Here is a 15905-nt window from a genome sequence, read left to right on the forward strand (position 1 = left end):
GTGGATCCGAGTCCGACCACTTCAATCGCTAACAGTACCAGCAGGAAAATATATAGATTTGATGGACTATAGATTGAAGTACATCCCTCGCTATGTCTGAAGACGATCTTATATTCTACAGTATTGGACGTTGCAGGATTACACCAAATTCGGCCTTATGGCAGTCAAATCGGTCTCATTCAAGTCGACCGTCATCAACGTCTCATTAAGCACCCTCTTCTGTAGCTGTTGGTATCTCGTCGCCGCCTTCCAAGTTTCCCGCGTCAGGTTCGCCTTCGGCTTCGGCATCCTCCTCTTGGGCCTGCAACCCTCTCTTCTTCCGAAGATTTTCCAGACCGTATAGACTCTCTCCCAGAGGACTGTACACACTGTGGGTTTTGGGTGGTGCTTCCAATGAAACCTCTTGCGTCTTGCAACTCGAAGCTGCCTCATTCAGAAGCATTGCCAAGCTCGTCCTCTCCCAGCGCAGTTCAGGCTCGTCGCGGTTCTCGGACTGAACTAACCCGGCCTCGTCCACAGTCAAGTTCGAGAATAACTCGAAGGTCTCAAAGAACTCGGTTGCAGGAGTTTCTTCAGGGCGGACAATCTTCATAGAGCCAGGCTTGTGCACCGTATCGATACTGACCACGATATCCCATAGAGCAGGCCCAATGCCGACATCCAATACATTTCCACCTAGTGTCAGGGTTTGATGGTGAACCAGCTGACCTGCCGCTGTGAGGCTGTAGCTCAGGAGGAGTGGAAGTCTGGATGTGTATGGCGTGGTTAGCATTTTCCAATGCAAAGAAATGGAACGGGCTTACCCTTCGAACGCGACTAGCAAAACGTGGGGAGGATGACGAGAACGTGGCGAGTTACCAGCCACCGTGTAATGTACGGGCCAGATGCCGGAAACAACAAGGCGGTCTAGTGAACGCTCGCCGTCGTCCATGCTCAGCGCACTGGTGATATCCTGTTGCACAGCTCCCTGGAAGAGTTCTTGATCAAGTAAACGCGCCGTTTGGAAATGATAGACTTTTAACGACGGCTCTGCGCTACCTGCCACCAGGAACTCGGGGTTCCATGGTGTCACACATAGTTTGTTCACAAAGTCCCGATGCCCCAAGCAATAGTTCTCAATGATGTGAGCCTGGGTGATGCCCCGGGAGACACGAATATGTTCATCCCGATCCGCGCTCAGAATATACTGCTTTCGTTTCATTCCATCCTGGACTTCGGCGATGGCTACGTCGGTCAGAAGTGAAACGTGACCCAGTAGAAGTTTCACCTGGAAGTTGGGGCCTTCTTTCTTCGGTTGGGCGGCCTTCTGTTTCTGCTGTTGCCGCAGCGCTTCGAGGTTTCGTTTCGTGTGAACTGTCAGTTCGGACGCTGAGGGACTGAAGGGGCGTGGAGCCTGATTGCTCTCCACCTTCTTCGGCACCGAGCCTTCTATATGGTGTAAAGGTAGCAGATAAACGTCGCCGAACTTGTCCCCAACGATAATATTCTTTTCGTCGGCCGTAAGGACGATCGAAGACACCTTTTTGGGCATTGTCCTAGTTTATGTCAGTATGTGTACTTGTCAAACCACTCAAAAGTTTCGCAGACCTTTGGCTTTGCAAGTCCAGGACTCCGCCAGGTCGTACAGCAAAGACGTTGATTGACTTGTCTGTCGTGGTCACTGCGATGGCCGTGGCTCCGTCACTCGTGACGATGATGTGCGAGACATTGGACAACTGAGGACCCTCCGCTAAAGGTTTCCCCTTTCCTCCTTTTTGGCTGTCGAAGATGATCTCGACGGATTCGTCTGTAGCCTGCCGAGAGAGATCTGCTGGATTCTGCCCCTCGACTCTCCGTCTTTTGACAGGGGGCTCCTCCTGACCGTTAGACGAGGCTGCACCATTGGCCTGGGCCTCTCTTTCCTCTGGCCGAGACCATTGGCTCATAAGTGTCCCATCCTTGAGGTTGAAAGAGCTGATTATGGCCCCCGAAGCTGCCAAGAGGAAAGGTTGTTGGCCATCGATTGGCTGCACACAGCATAACTTTTGAAATGGGTGACGAACCATTTTCAGGAGTTGGGCCTGTTCAAGCTTGGGGTGTACTTTTTATATTGTCGGGTATTTCCCCAGCATTCGACAGAGAATGCTGATACAGCACTCTCACTAACCAGCAACCCCAGTACAGCGGGTTCACACAAGCCCAGATCAATGAGATTAGCACATGAAATCCGGAACCATACAATTGTAGTACTGCCCGGGAGTAGTTGGTAGCCATCCTAGCATGCAGTGCTGGCGAGTCAACTGCATATTCCTGCTAATTGCTCCACCATAGCGCGCGCCAAGACCCAAGATTTCCGCGCACACTGCTCTCCGCATCGCCTCGACCAAATTCGCATGCGCAGGTTCAATCCGTAAACCACACAACCTCACAACAACCTCAACCACTTAATCACACAATCAATTTGCCCTTAAACATCCTAACTTCATACTAAGAAGTCATGGGGGGCAAATCCGGCAGCAAGAGCGTCTACTTCGACAAGCTCAAGACTTTGCTCGACGAGTACAAATCGATCTTCATCGCAAGTCCCCCGACGGCCAAAGGCACGGGCATCTGTTAACGATTTTGCAGGTTGGCGTCGACAATGTCTCTTCACAGCAGATGCACGAGATCCGTCAGGCGCTCCGCGGCGACGCGGTCGTCTTGATGGGCAAGAACACCATGGTCCGCCGTGCTCTCAAGGGTTTCGTTGCTGACAACCCGGAGTACGAGCGTCTGCTCCCTCACGTCAAAGGTACGCTCGACGGTTGGACGTTTCGCAAGTGGCGCGCAGCCCTAACAAACTATCATAGGCAACGTTGGTTTCATCTTCACCAACGGCGACCTGAAGACCATCCGAGACAAGATCCTGGCCAACCGTGTCGCGGCCCCTGCTCGTGCTGGTGCCATTGCGCCCGGTGATGTCTACGTTCCGGCCGGAAACACTGGTATGGAACCTGGCAAGACCTCTTTCTTCCAGGCCCTCGGTGTTCCTACCAAGATTGCTCGTGGTACCATTGAAATTACCACCGACCTGAAGTTGGTTGAGGCTGGCGCCAAAGTCGGTCCCTCCGAAGCCACTCTTCTCAACATGTTGAACATCTCTCCTTTCACCTACGGTATGAAGGTTGTGCAGGTCTATGAGGAGGGTAACACTTTCTCTCCGGATGTGTTGGATGTTGAAGAGAGCCAATTGCTCAAGTCTCTGTCCGCCGCCATTGCCACCATCACTACCATCTCTCTGGCCGCCAACTACCCGACTCTGCCTTCGGTTATGCACAGCTTGATCAACGGCTACAAGAACCTCATCTCTGTTGCCATTGAGATTGACTACAGCTGGGAGGCCATTGACGAGCTCAAGGATCGTATTGCCAACCCTGAAGCTTATGCCGCTGCCGCTCCGGCCGCGGCTGCTGCCACCGAGTCGGCTGCTCCTGAAGCTGCCAAGGAGGAGGAGAAGGAAGAGGAGAAGGAAGAGAGCGAAGACGAGGGTAAGTCCAGACCTGAAATTTGGGTATGTGGCAGATTTCCTAACATCAACCAGGCTTCGGAGGTCTCTTCGACTAAATGCCCCAGACGTGGGCCCCAGTCAGGATTGGCACATGCACGCGACGGAACAGCAGCTGCTAGCTCGATAGACGAACTACATAGGTGCAATGACATGAATGCCATCCTAGCAGATTTTGTACTTTTGAGTGCCTAATTGATCAGATCGCTGCGGAGGAAAACTAACACAACCTGGTAAGCACTACAATCTCCTAAACCCAGACCTCCCCGGCGTGATGAACAATTTTTAACCCCGAGAACCTGTTCTATGAAGAACAAAACTACGCAACAACAACACTCTAATTTTTTACTGATGCCGTTCTTCCAAATCGAATCTTCATGGCTGTTGGGTATACATTTGCTGATTCCTTCAACAGATTTCCCACATACTGTAGCTCTCACAACATGCCCCGTCATTGTCCCATTCTGACGCCATCCGCTGTGAATCGCTGCATCAGACTTCATCACTACCTCCTTCGCTTCACACGCAAGACAAAACAATAGCAATACCCACGCTCTTAGAAATACTATGCGAAAAACTCCTTTGCCTTCATCGCTTCCTCTTTCTCATCTTCGCTCAGGTTAACCATCTCAGCTTCTGATCCTGCAGTGCTCGGGTCACGTGCCAGCTCGGCACAGGTGTCTTCTTCTTTCGCTTTCCAAGAGGCCTTGTACTGGCTCCAGAGCTCCTCTACGGATTGGCCAAACAAGCCGTGCCAGAATTTCTTCTCATCATACTTTTCGCGTCCCATCGTTTCGTTCATGCGGCTGATGCTGCCTTTGCCATGTCGATCTTCAAGCCATTCCAGGAACCATGCAGTCTTCTGATAACCTTCGTCCCATCTTTGGCCTCTGCTTTCTGGTGTTTTATTCCAATGTGGTGGGGCCAAGCCGCACTTTAGCCGGACAAAGTCAGCTATGCCCTCAATCAAACCCCCTGGAGCAGTCCCGTGGCAGTTGTGCTGGTAACAGTGCACCATTTCATGGGTGACAACGCCAGCAATTTCGTGGCGAATTCTCGTCGAGTCTCTTGACTGCACCCCCTGCACGTAGTCCAATGACAGGTGGATTTCCTTGTGAAGATCGTCCAAAGGCAATCCGGTCGTGTAGGCAACACCACCCATCGACCTGAGCACCACAGTAACGGATCTCACTTTCGGAACGCTGTCGAGGCCGTAGGGGGTGTACAGCTGACTGGTAACATGTTCAATGGCACGTGTTAGATACAGCCCGGAATCCAGAGAAGAGCAAGCGATCTGGCTGGCCGGATGGGTTACTTCGTCCAAATGAAGTCGGAGCACGGCCTTGTGGCGCGGCCGTATTGGAATCGTCTTGGCCATGTTAGAAGTCTGCGGTATTCGCATGGACCGAGTTATGGCGTACGCCACTGCAGGAACTCTATCTGATTGCCTGCATCAATGGGAGGGCGGAGGCTGAGAAAGGACACTTCTGGCTGCTGGATAGGGTGTACGGTTCCAATGGATGCCCGCTTCCAGAGTATCGTGCACCGTAGTTTGAGTTCAATGTGGCAAACCGGTTTCCTCAAGTTGCTGAAGGAACACTCCAAGGTTCTCGATTTCCAAACACTTGTGCTTTTGTATATTGTCAGGCGCCTGGGAGACCAGCAGATCCAATGTTCAGGATTGGAATGCGTGAGGATAAGGTTTGGGTGCTAGAGACGCAACCAGAGAAGGCGCCGCTTATCTAATCCACAATCACCGGCCGATCGCGGCGGTGATTGGTCTCCCACCAACCTCCATCCGCCCCGGCCGCCAAGCCCCTCACGGCGCTCCTCCAAAACATCGGGATCAACAACACGAACCCTTCCACATGAGCGCTTCTTCTCCTCTATACAAACTTTGTAAAGAGTCAATTCTCCTCAACACCCAGCCTTCTGACCTCTCTACGGTGGGCTGCTACTTGGATTTCTGCTGATAGGTACGTGTCCTTTTCATCTGCCGTCTACTTAAGTCTCGCATCTCCCCCAGTTCTTCTCCCTTACTCTCTCCTCCATAAACATTCTGTTACACACTGGCAGTAGTTAGATGCTCTACCACAAGCTGTACTCAATTGACCACACTTGAATTCAAGCTCAAGCTCACTGTTACACTTGCTCTTCCAAACCTCACTTCCATCGCACTCCCCATTTTCTTTTTCCGCGCTGCTCTGCTCTGCTTTTGGCAGTTTGCCTCTCATCTTGTTGCCTGTTGTTCTCTGTTTCCCGCGAGAGTTTACAGAAGCACTTTGTGCCTCCGTCTCCAACATGGGTTTCTGTATGCTGCGTGCTGTGCTTTTTCTCCCGCGTTGCTGTTTTTCGTCCATCTAACAACGTGTGTTGCAGTGAGCAAAGTCGACAGACTCATTCCGGTTGCTGGAAAAGCAATCTACTTCACCATCACTGGCCTGAGAGCCAAGATGCTCGGCACCACCTATGTTGACGTGCTCAACTTCCTGCACTATGAACTCACCCTCCCAGAGACCGAGGAGAGCTGGAAGAAGCGTCAGGATCTTCTTGTCAAGCTCTCCGAGATCTTCGACAACCGCAAGGACAACAGCGTCCTCCCCAAAGACTTCGTAGAACGTGTCAAGGCCATCTTGCCTGACATTGTCACCACTGCCCTTTCTGAACGGACTACTTTGTCCACTCAAGCCTGCCGCGTCATCTCCAAAGTGGCACAGCATCTTGAGACTCAAATCCAACCTCAGTTGGACATCCTCCTCCCGCAGCTCATTGTTCTTTGCGGTTCAGCCAAGGGCGTGAACCAGAAGAACGCCAATGAAACAATCATCAACATCTGCAAGCATGCCGGCTACAGCCCTCGCCTTTTCTACCATGTGTGCTCTGCAATCAGAGACAAACGCATCCCTCCTCGTACCTATGCCCCAGAGTGGCTCCGAATCCTTCTTACCTCATACCGCACTCAAATGGATCGGGAGAAAGATGGTGAAGCAGCCAGGAAGGCTATCTACCAAGGTCTCACCGATGGACAAATCAAAGTCCGCGAGAACAGCCGTGCAGTTTACTGGGAATATGCCAAATATGACGCCCAAGGTGCCCGCATGATCATGGGTGGTCTCAACCCCCATGCACAAGCTGCCCTTCGTGAAGACTCTCACAACCCAGACAAGTCGGCTGCAAAGGCTGGCAAAGCACCCCGTCCCGGGTCGGCCATCGCCTCCATCAAAGCACAAAACAAACAACTCATGCAACAACGTCGCGGCTTCACTCCTGCCTCGATCAAACCAGAAGACTTCGTCTTTGGCTCCATGGAGAGTCTGGATGCCCCCACATACAAGAAATCTGCTCAAAAGGTCGCCGCTGAGACCTCAGGGGAGAGACAAGATAGACATGCTCTGGAAACTCCTCAAGCAAGCCATCACGGCGAACCAACAGGAAGCTCCTGTCAAGGCACTTCCGCCCACTCTCGCAATGTTATCTTCAAATCATCGAAGGACAACAAGCTTGAGATCACAAAAGAGCTGAAACCAGCAAGCCCCCAAGTTGACGCTCGCCCGTTGCTCTCGGCACCAGTCAGACGAGGTCGTATTGTTGCCACCCCCATGGCCGCACCGACACATCGTCCTGGTTCCCGTGGAGAGGCTACCAAGAAGCCTGTCGAGCTCAAGGACAAGTCACTGTCCGACAAATCATCCGGTCGTCAAACTCCAGTCAACACGGAGAAGGAATACCTGTCTTCCACCGTCATCCATCATCGTAAGGTGCCAAGTCGCCATGATGCTGTCAGATACGACGAAAAGGACCTTCCCGTCGCCAGTGGGCTTCAGAACCTCAAAAGAAGCGGCCGACAGACCCCTGTTGCCGCCGATGACAAAGAGCATTCTGCTCCATCATCAACTCAACCTGCCAAGAAGGCTGACCGCCCCATTACCATTATTGCCGAAGACAAGACAGAGCCAGCGCATGCCAACATCATGCCGGCCAAAGAGACTATAGCTCCAGAGCAAGCCGCCGAAGCACCATCTCAATCAGCGGCTCTTCCTCTTCGCCCCGTCAGAGCATTTGCACCTGAGAATCAGAGTCTTCCACCTGCTGACCTTACCAATGACAAAGGCAGCAGTCATCATCATGTTGCCGAGGGTAAAGAAAACTCTTACGTTGTCCGCCCTCGCAAGAAGAGATCTCCGGGCACATCACCCCGCCGATCTCCTAACCGCTCACCACAACGATCTCCACGTCGCAATAGTGTTGGGGCGTCGGCCAAGAAATCCCTTACAGCTGCCATGGAATACCTCCGCCGTGGCAGCCTTGACGCCCTGGGCTACCGCAGGCTTAGAAAGCTCATTGAAAACCACCCGGGGGTCTTGATCACACGTCAAAGCCAGTTCAACGAGTTGTATGAACTACTCATTGGCAAGCTGGCCTCTCTCGATGAAATCACTGAATCACGAGAGAAACGCCTTGAAACCCTCAGTCACCCTGCCTACCACAGACATACCATTATTCTTACTCTATTCATTCTTACCCAACAATATCCACAATGGCAGGAGCCGCAACCCGGCATGACTCTCTCAGCACTCCTCGTGGCCCGATGCAACCATAGCTCCGGGTACGTTTCAACATTACGAGCCATCGACGACTCGGCAGGCGTGCTTTGCTCCACCACTCCAAACATACTTCCATCTATCGATGCCGTTCTCGATACCTTGGAACAAGTCGAACATATCATTACCACGAACGACCCTATTATTACACCCACCTCTACCACTACCATTATTTGTAACAGCCTACAAAGTCTGGCGTCGGACTTTGGACCTGAACGTCCACGCTTCTCCAACAGACTCCCTATTATTATGGCATTTGGACTCAAAATCCTCTGTGTCCTTCTTGGACGCCTCCGTTCCGGCAGCCAAAGTCTCTATACGATTCAAGAAGACCGATTGGCTTCTTTTGCAGAACATCTCCTTGCCACCTACACCTCTGTCATCAAAAGATATGTGATGGAGTATTGCACTGCGCTACATGCCGTCATCAAACCAGAGAAGCGGTTCTACCAGTTCTTCAGCAAGGAATCTGATCGAAATCTCATCCACTACTATGTTGCTGGCGCTTCCGGCATGGTATATGGCAGTCTGGGCAACACAGGCCGGGTGGTCATGCCTGAGGATGACTTCATCGACGATGAGATGGAGCGCGAGCCATCTACCTTTGATCCCGGCTCTGAAATGTCGGCGAACCTCAAGCTCCTGCAAACTGCGGGCATGGATCAAGCTATTGCCGTGCCGCCGGGCAATCTGACTTCCATGGGCGATGACCAATTGGCCGCCTCGTCCGGCAACTGGCAGATCCTCGGGACTACAGCCGACGACGCATAGCAGGCGGCATTGCCAAAGGCGATGCCAAACAACTGTATTAATATGGTTATTCTTTTGGTTATTATTGAAGGCATGCTGCCACTGGCACTCATGGGATAGACTTCGTGGGGTGGTGCATAGGAATTTGGGGAGGCTTTCTGCTTACAACAATGTCCTCTCAGGGCAAACAGGATATCGGACCTGGGCTGTTATGAGGGCTGGGGAATCGTTTGGAGTCAACAGGAGTTTCTGCATCACGCATGCCGCCCGGCTATTATTTGATAGGTATGCGCAAAGCATACACGGCAAGACACTATTACTATTGGTATTAATATTACCATCAAAGCCATACTTCCAGTTCTCTCTCCATTGTACCATGTTGTAACTGCTGCTCTTTATCCTCCTAGTGTATTTCTGTCGAGGCTCGAGGGAACGTAGTCGTACTAGAATTGCGTAATCAATGGTCATGTCGTGACCACGATGGTGGAGCATGCTGTGTTTCAGATGGAAGTGGACAAACAGTCTGAACTCCTGGCTGCGGAACAAGAGACTCCGCACTTAACAGATCCCACACAACAGCATAGAATGCCGGGCGATCTAACAGGACTATGTGCAAGTATAACCGATTCCCGGAGGGCCAAAATAGGCGAATCGCGTACCAAACAGTGCTAGAACAGGGCTGCTACGAGTAGAGGCTCCCTAGGCGATGTATGGGGTGGCCTGTTGATTTCAAGGCCAAGTGAAACGCCAGATGTTCTGCAGGCGGCCTGGACTAATCTACCAAGCATTACCTTACTGATCAGCCTCCCTGCCAGTGCAGTGTGTTCTAAGGTGATGCTGTCTGTCGCTGTCGGTGTCGCTCTCAGTCACACTCGCCACGTGGGCACAGATCAGTTTGTACCTGTATGGGCATGTGCGAGTCCCCCTACCTGAAGTGCCGTGTGTGACAGGTGAATACGAGCAGCATGTGTGAGTGTGGTCGCACTGCAGTCAAAAAGCTCGTCAGCAAGTCGGAGGAGCAAGCGAATATTCGAATGCTACTGTGGACGGATGATATTCGTATCGAAGCTGGCCTGCTCCTACAATCACGCCGCTGATCCGGCCACCAGGGTACAAACGGAGGGTAGATCAAATGGGAGATATAGGTACATGTATCGTGACCGCAGTTGACTGTGTGCAAGTTGCATGGAACACTGTGACTCGGAACAGATTGCTCCCCGATTTGCAGGACCCGGCCAGATCTCTTTACAACATCCACTGCCAACACCCCCTTTTTAATATCGATCTACCAGTTATCAGCCTGTGATATTATTGTGGTTAATCAAGGTCTCCCCATCTTTTGATGCAGCCAGGGTGCCACTAGCATGACAAGAGTTTAGCTGAAGATGCCACGGAGACGGCGCTGTCGCTGAAGAGGCCCTGATGAATGGGATTCGTCATCGCCCGCTGGGTGCTTAGCTGTTTTAGGCCATCGTCAGCCTGGCTGATATTCCTTGTTCAATCATTAGGCTCTGCGCTAGGCTTAAAGAGCCCAAGTCACTCCCACTTATAGGCCCAGGAGACACCTGGCACGCTCCCAGATGCTTCTAATAGGGGAGCCTAAGGAGCCAGCCAGCAGACCGCCTGGGGGCTGTGAAGGCTGGTGAACCCTGTGAACCTGTCTGTCAGTCGAGTGCCAGGTGTGCCATCCGCGCCTATCGAGCCTTTGCTGGGGCGCGCCCTGGCTCCAGCGTCCGCCGGCGGGAGTCTGTGCCTGCGTCGTGTCTGCTGGCTCTGCGGTGCCTCCTCCAACGAGTCTGGCACCGCAGTTGCGCAGGCATACATACCACTCGGTAGTAATCAATTCATTGATCTCTCAGTTCCGCACACTTGCACTGCACGACATAGATTCTCATCCCGCAGCCAACACAAGCAACTCTTTGCTTTTGAACACTCTGCTTTACACACACGACAACAATCATCAGCCGTCTCAATGCGTCTTCTCCCCCGACGCTCGCCTTGAACGCTTCTGCCGTCTACACGGAACGTCACCCTCTCACCCGTCTACGACTTGCACCACTGAAGCGACGCGACCATCTCTCTCGCCTCTATCTTCGCAACCTCGTTCCTGGACTCGTATGAGCTGACACAACTGATCTGACGTTTGTTTGCCGTCCCTTCTCTGCTCGTTATTGTGTCGCGCACCGCCTCAAAAGTCTTTTACGATCTGTTCGATTGTCTGACGCACGATTGCATCTCGCTGATCGTCCGAATTAATCAACGGCAAACGGCCCTTTCACCCATCACCACATCAGCGTCCGTTTTCGCCGTTAGCCACTATTGTGCTTTGAGTACTGCCTAGAGCAGCACCTAGAGCAGCATACGAAGTACTGGGAACCCCACGCCAAAAGGGACAAGAGCTGGGTCACTGCGTCGTTAAATGTCCAAAGTGTTGAGCCTGGGTTGAAGAGCTGTACAGGGTCGACATTATTCATGAACCACCACCCGGTTGATTTGGTGGACTAGACTCGGTGTATGTGGATTGATTGTCAGTGAAGTCTACCATATGTCGACCGGGCAGGCCCATTGTTCAGCACACGACAAGACAACCCGACACTATGGCGACCGCACTGGAATCTCCTGCGCCATTTCCAGAGTCACCCCTGGACCCTGATGACATCCCCTTTCCTTGCAAAGGATGCGGCCAGGTTAGTCTTGCATTGTTATCACTATACAAAGTTGTACTGACAACAGTCTTAAGATTCTGGAAGAAGGCAAAGCTTTTGAGCTAGGTACAGTGCCTGTCCTCCCCCGTCACATCCATACCAGTACTGACATGTGCAAAAGCCGGCAACAGATGGCATATCGACTGCTTCCGCTGCAATACATGTGGAACCGCCCTAGATTCCGACGCGAATCTCCTCCTGCTGGGCGATGGCTCATTGATTTGCAACAACTGTACTTACAGTTGTAGTAGCTGCGGAAACAAAATAGAGGATCTCGCTATCCTTACAGGCGACCAGGCCTTCTGCGCCAACTGTTTCAAATGCCGAAACTGCAAACGGAAGATTGAAAACCTGAGATATGCGCGGACGTCTCAAGGAATCTTTTGTATGGACTGTCATGAAGCGCTAATGGCCAGAAGACGGAAGAGGACAGCAAAGAACAATGCACAGCGCTCGAAGCTTTCAGCGAACAATAGTGTCCAGCTGGACAAGTCCCTTCCTGCCATTCCTCCACCAGAGGCCAGAAAAACAGCATATGTCCCAGAGGATCATTCACCCTACCCAGAAGGATATGTGGAGGCTCCGGCTGATTTGCCTTCGGTTGCAAAGACCATGAGCGAGTTGCGCGGTGACGATGACTCTCGACCATCATCTTCAGATCAGAACCCGCCTCGAGGTAGGTAGCCGATCTATTCGGTGGCCATAACAATACTGACCCACTTTTTAGATATGCTCACTCTGCCATCAACAACTTTCAAGAACAATAGGCATTCAATGATGTCCCAGCGCTCAGATCTTACTGGCGGTGGTGGCGAGGAATTCTTGATTCCACTGGCATTTGACCCTACCCCTCAACCATCTACTCAGTCTCCTAGTGTCTCCAGCCAGGCGACCCCTCGACAAGTCGACGAAAAGCCCAGAGACTACTTCTCCAGCAGGCCAGCACCGGCTACAACGAAGTCGAGTACGTCGAGTCCTCATATTGCTTACCAGGAGAAAGGACGTCAACCGTCTCGGGATTTGGTCGAGCGAAGCCGCTCTGGCGGTAACGTCAGCCGAAACGGGTCTGCACATGCATCTCCTTATACCTCTGTCGACCGTTCTTCAAAGTTGATGGGAGATTCGCCCCGGTTGTCACAAACTGCCCGCCCCAACGATGGTTCTTTGAATGAAAAGTTCAAATTGCAAGACGCTCCTAAGTCCAAGAAGGCTGTTGCGTCTGCCGCCAACTCTCGATCAGGAACTTCCACACCTCAGGCAGACGTTGCGAGTGAGTCACCAAGTCCAACTGAACAACCTGCAACAACAAAGGCGGCCGCCATGGAGACTGCTTCACCGTCAGATCGCGGTTTCTCGACTCCTCAAATCTCAAGAGAATCGAGTCCTCAGAGCGAAGCAGAAGAGTCGCCCAAGCCAGCTCAGCTGCCGGCAGCGTCTGTGCTGCAGAATCTACCAAAGCGGGGCGATTCTTTGGAAAGCGCAAAGCGAGCGCAGACGATACCCAGGAAAGATCTCAGTTCTTCAGCAAACATCCCTTCCAGTCTTAGCAGCGCTGTGAATGGGACTCCCGTCGTACCTCTGTCGTCCAGTCTTTCTACTGATCTGGCGAGGGCTAATGGCGGCAAAATCATATCAGGTCCTATTGGATCACCCAGCTCCAGGAGCATTTTCGACACGGCGGATGATTCACTCAACCAGGGGGACCTCCCAAGTGCTGGAAGAGCTGGCAATGAATCCTTCGTCGACCCCCGTGCGCCACCTCTACCGCCTGCTGACCACTCTAGATCTCGAAATGAATCATTCAGCACAATGCAATCAGAGAATCAACGATATCTGGAAAGCCAGAAAGCACTGGGCCTTCCCAGGTACTCTACAGGAGGCGAGTTTAGCATGGATGAAGACATGGCTCGGATCATGGCCGGAGATGAACCAAGTGCTCATGGGTCTTTCCTCAAACGAGTTTCAAATTCCGTGCGTCATGGCCGCAGCTACAGCGACAAGACCGGCCGCCTCTCGCGTGACCGCTGGCCTCGATCCCCAGCAGCATTGCCGACGACGTCGATAGGTCAAGAGATTAGCAGTCCCAGCAGTGCATCTCCTGAGCATCGCGATGAGCTTTCGTGGTTCAAGAACGAACTCCGGCGCGAGCGTCAAAAGATAATCGAGCGAGAGAAGAGGATAGCGGAGCTAGAGGCACAGCTGGACTCGGCCGCCGATATCAAGCAGGTCAATTCCGAGCTCAAGGAGAAGAGGTCGACCATTGTGGTGCTCGATACGCAAAAGGAGATTGTGGTTCGTGAACTGGAAGTGTTGACCGAACATTTGGCTGTCGCTAAACGTAGCGGCGAGCCATTCGATGTCAACAAATTGAGAGGCACCGTGCTGCGCGAGTTTGCGGAAGCATTGGAAAAGTTGAAGAACTCGTTTGCGCCTCAGATCGAAGAGTCTATCCAAAGACGGAATGATCTGGTTGATGAGATCGCGAACTTGACCCAGATGAAGGACAAGAGTTTTATGGAATTTGAGCAGCTGTCTTCAAAGAACGCCCAGCTTGCGGAGCTGAATAACCAATTGGTGCACCAGATCCAAGGGTTGTACAAGGCCAACTCCGGCGTCCAGCCTGAAGCCCCCAAAGCCGCCATCAACGGACTCGGAATCTATTCACATCACAAAGAAAAGTCGAACTTGTCGTTTGACTCCCGAGAGGCCGTGGCCCGAAACATGTCCACCGACCTGACCAACATTGAGTCCGCAAGCACACTACAGGCCAGCGAAGCGGAGCCGGTTACGGTGATTCAGGGACCTCAGATGGTGAACATCCGAAAGGGTCAACCCAAGAAGTTTGACTGGAGGAGGGGCCAAAAGGTGGCCAAGGGAGTCACAAAGGGTCTGAAAGGTGCCTTCTCCTCGACACAGCAAACATACAGCCGGGACCTTCAATTTGCCGAAACTGGGGCCTACGGCTCCGGTCCTGTCGGCCAAGAGTATGGGAGCATGCCCAAGACGAACCCGGAGCCGGTGAAGCAAGGCGGATTTGGCTTTTTCGGCAACCAGAAGACCGCAACGAAGCCCAACGGTCTGTATGCACAGCAGGCCAATGCAAGCACGCCGTCCCTACTGGTGGATGCCACTACACGTAAGGATTACTGGAATCTTTCCCTCATTGCTCATGCTAACACGCTGCAGAATTGTTTGGCTCTGACCTGGAACAACGGGCCGAGTTTGAGAAGACATCCGTTCCCTCTATCGTTGTACGGTGCATTGAAGAAGTGGAAGCCCGAGGTATGATTTGTCCCCATTCCTAACAGTTTCCTGTGCTGACAGTAGGTAGGCATGGATGTGGAAGGCATTTATCGAAAATCTGGTGCCAACTCGCAAGTCCAGCAAGTCAAGGAGTGGTTCGAAAACCCGACCAAGGACTTTGATATCTCCGACCCTGACTTCGACATACATGCCGTCACTTCTGGATTGAAGCAGTATTTCAGACGGCTCCCGGTTCCGCTTATCACCTATGATGTCTACGACAAACTTCTCGAAACGACTACCATCACAGAACGCGAGGCTAGAATCGATGCTATGGAACGAGCATTGGAGGAACTGCCTCGAATCCACTATGAGACGCTGACTTATCTGATGCAGCATCTCGCCCGTGTTGTACAGCAGGAAAAGGTCAATCTCATGACCAGCATGAATATTGCTGTTGTCTTCGCTCCAACCATAATGAGATCCGAGAACATCAACCGTGAGCTGAGCGATACCAAGACGAAGAACGAGGCGGTCATGTGGATGGTCGAACACAGTGATCGTATCTTTGGAACTTGAGACAAAGCGATTCGTCAGTCCAGCGTTGAATAGCGGATTTCATTCTGGGTTGAGATTGGGAGGGAAACAGGCTTTTTATCATGATCAGGGCGACTACTTTTGTGCACTACTCCATTCAGCCTGGCGTCATTGAGGAGCTGTGAAGTGTTGGTGCGATGTTTGCGTTGTAAAGTTTATGGAAGGGCGAAGCTTGCGACATGCTCGCCATCTTGACCTGTGACGATTCAGGGCGGAGCTCTCGGCCACTGGAGTGTGAGGTTTAAATTGTTGTGAGACTACTGCGGATCTGGATAGGAAGATACAGTCCAGGTGAGGACGATGAGAATGAACCTTTTCAAATCCGCAACTATTAGTATTTCCTACCTTTTTTCGCATCTTTAAGGCGTTGAACAACAGTAACAGGAGTGTTTGGCATTAGGGGTATTTGGGGCTGGTGGCTGAAACGGGATTAGCATAAATTATACCGCATTGGGGTAACCGTCACAGCCGCTACAGTACGACACA

The 15905-nt window shown here is 52.1% G+C and overlaps 5 protein-coding genes across 5 annotated transcripts; 3 read left to right on the forward strand and 2 right to left on the reverse strand.

Moving 5' to 3' along the window:
- Positions 1-38: 38 nt before the first annotated feature.
- HMPREF1120_08231 (uncharacterized protein) lies at positions 39-2257 on the reverse strand. Its single transcript, XM_009162476.1, has 3 exons — positions 1588-2257; positions 804-1535; positions 39-746 (listed from the first exon to the last, which is right to left on the reverse strand). The coding sequence occupies exons 1-3, from the start codon at positions 2043-2045 to the stop codon at positions 206-208; spliced, it is 1731 nt and encodes a 576-aa protein (XP_009160724.1). The 5' UTR covers positions 2046-2257; the 3' UTR covers positions 39-205.
- A 105-nt stretch (positions 2258-2362) lies between these two features.
- Positions 2363-4165, forward strand: HMPREF1120_08232 (60S acidic ribosomal protein P0). Its single transcript, XM_009162477.1, has 5 exons — positions 2363-2557; positions 2608-2770; positions 2829-3506; positions 3560-3756; positions 3939-4165. Exons 1-4 carry the CDS (start codon positions 2477-2479, stop codon positions 3580-3582), a joined length of 945 nt encoding a protein of 314 aa, XP_009160725.1. The 5' UTR covers positions 2363-2476; the 3' UTR covers positions 3583-3756; positions 3939-4165.
- On the reverse strand, positions 3687-5214 carry HMPREF1120_08233 (uncharacterized protein). The gene has a single exon (XM_009162478.1). The coding sequence runs from the start codon at positions 4923-4925 to the stop codon at positions 4089-4091; it is 837 nt and encodes a 278-aa protein (XP_009160726.1). The 5' UTR covers positions 4926-5214; the 3' UTR covers positions 3687-4088.
- Positions 5215-5350: 136 nt separating this feature from the next.
- On the forward strand, positions 5351-9225 carry HMPREF1120_08234 (uncharacterized protein). Its single transcript, XM_009162479.1, has 2 exons — positions 5351-5499; positions 5903-9225. Exon 2 carries the CDS (start codon positions 5977-5979, stop codon positions 8893-8895), a length of 2919 nt encoding a protein of 972 aa, XP_009160727.1. The 5' UTR covers positions 5351-5499; positions 5903-5976; the 3' UTR covers positions 8896-9225.
- Positions 9226-10486: 1261 nt separating this feature from the next.
- On the forward strand, positions 10487-15831 carry HMPREF1120_08235 (breakpoint cluster region protein). The gene is made up of 6 exons (XM_009162480.1): positions 10487-11561; positions 11615-11645; positions 11701-12255; positions 12307-14715; positions 14766-14861; positions 14911-15831. Exons 1-6 carry the CDS (start codon positions 11472-11474, stop codon positions 15399-15401), a joined length of 3672 nt encoding a protein of 1223 aa, XP_009160728.1. The 5' UTR covers positions 10487-11471; the 3' UTR covers positions 15402-15831.
- The last annotated feature ends 74 nt before the right edge of the window (positions 15832-15905 follow it).

This window comes from Exophiala dermatitidis (assembly GCF_000230625.1).
Source record: "Exophiala dermatitidis NIH/UT8656 unplaced genomic scaffold supercont1.7, whole genome shotgun sequence".
Taxonomy (NCBI): Eukaryota; Fungi; Ascomycota; class Eurotiomycetes; order Chaetothyriales; family Herpotrichiellaceae; genus Exophiala; species Exophiala dermatitidis.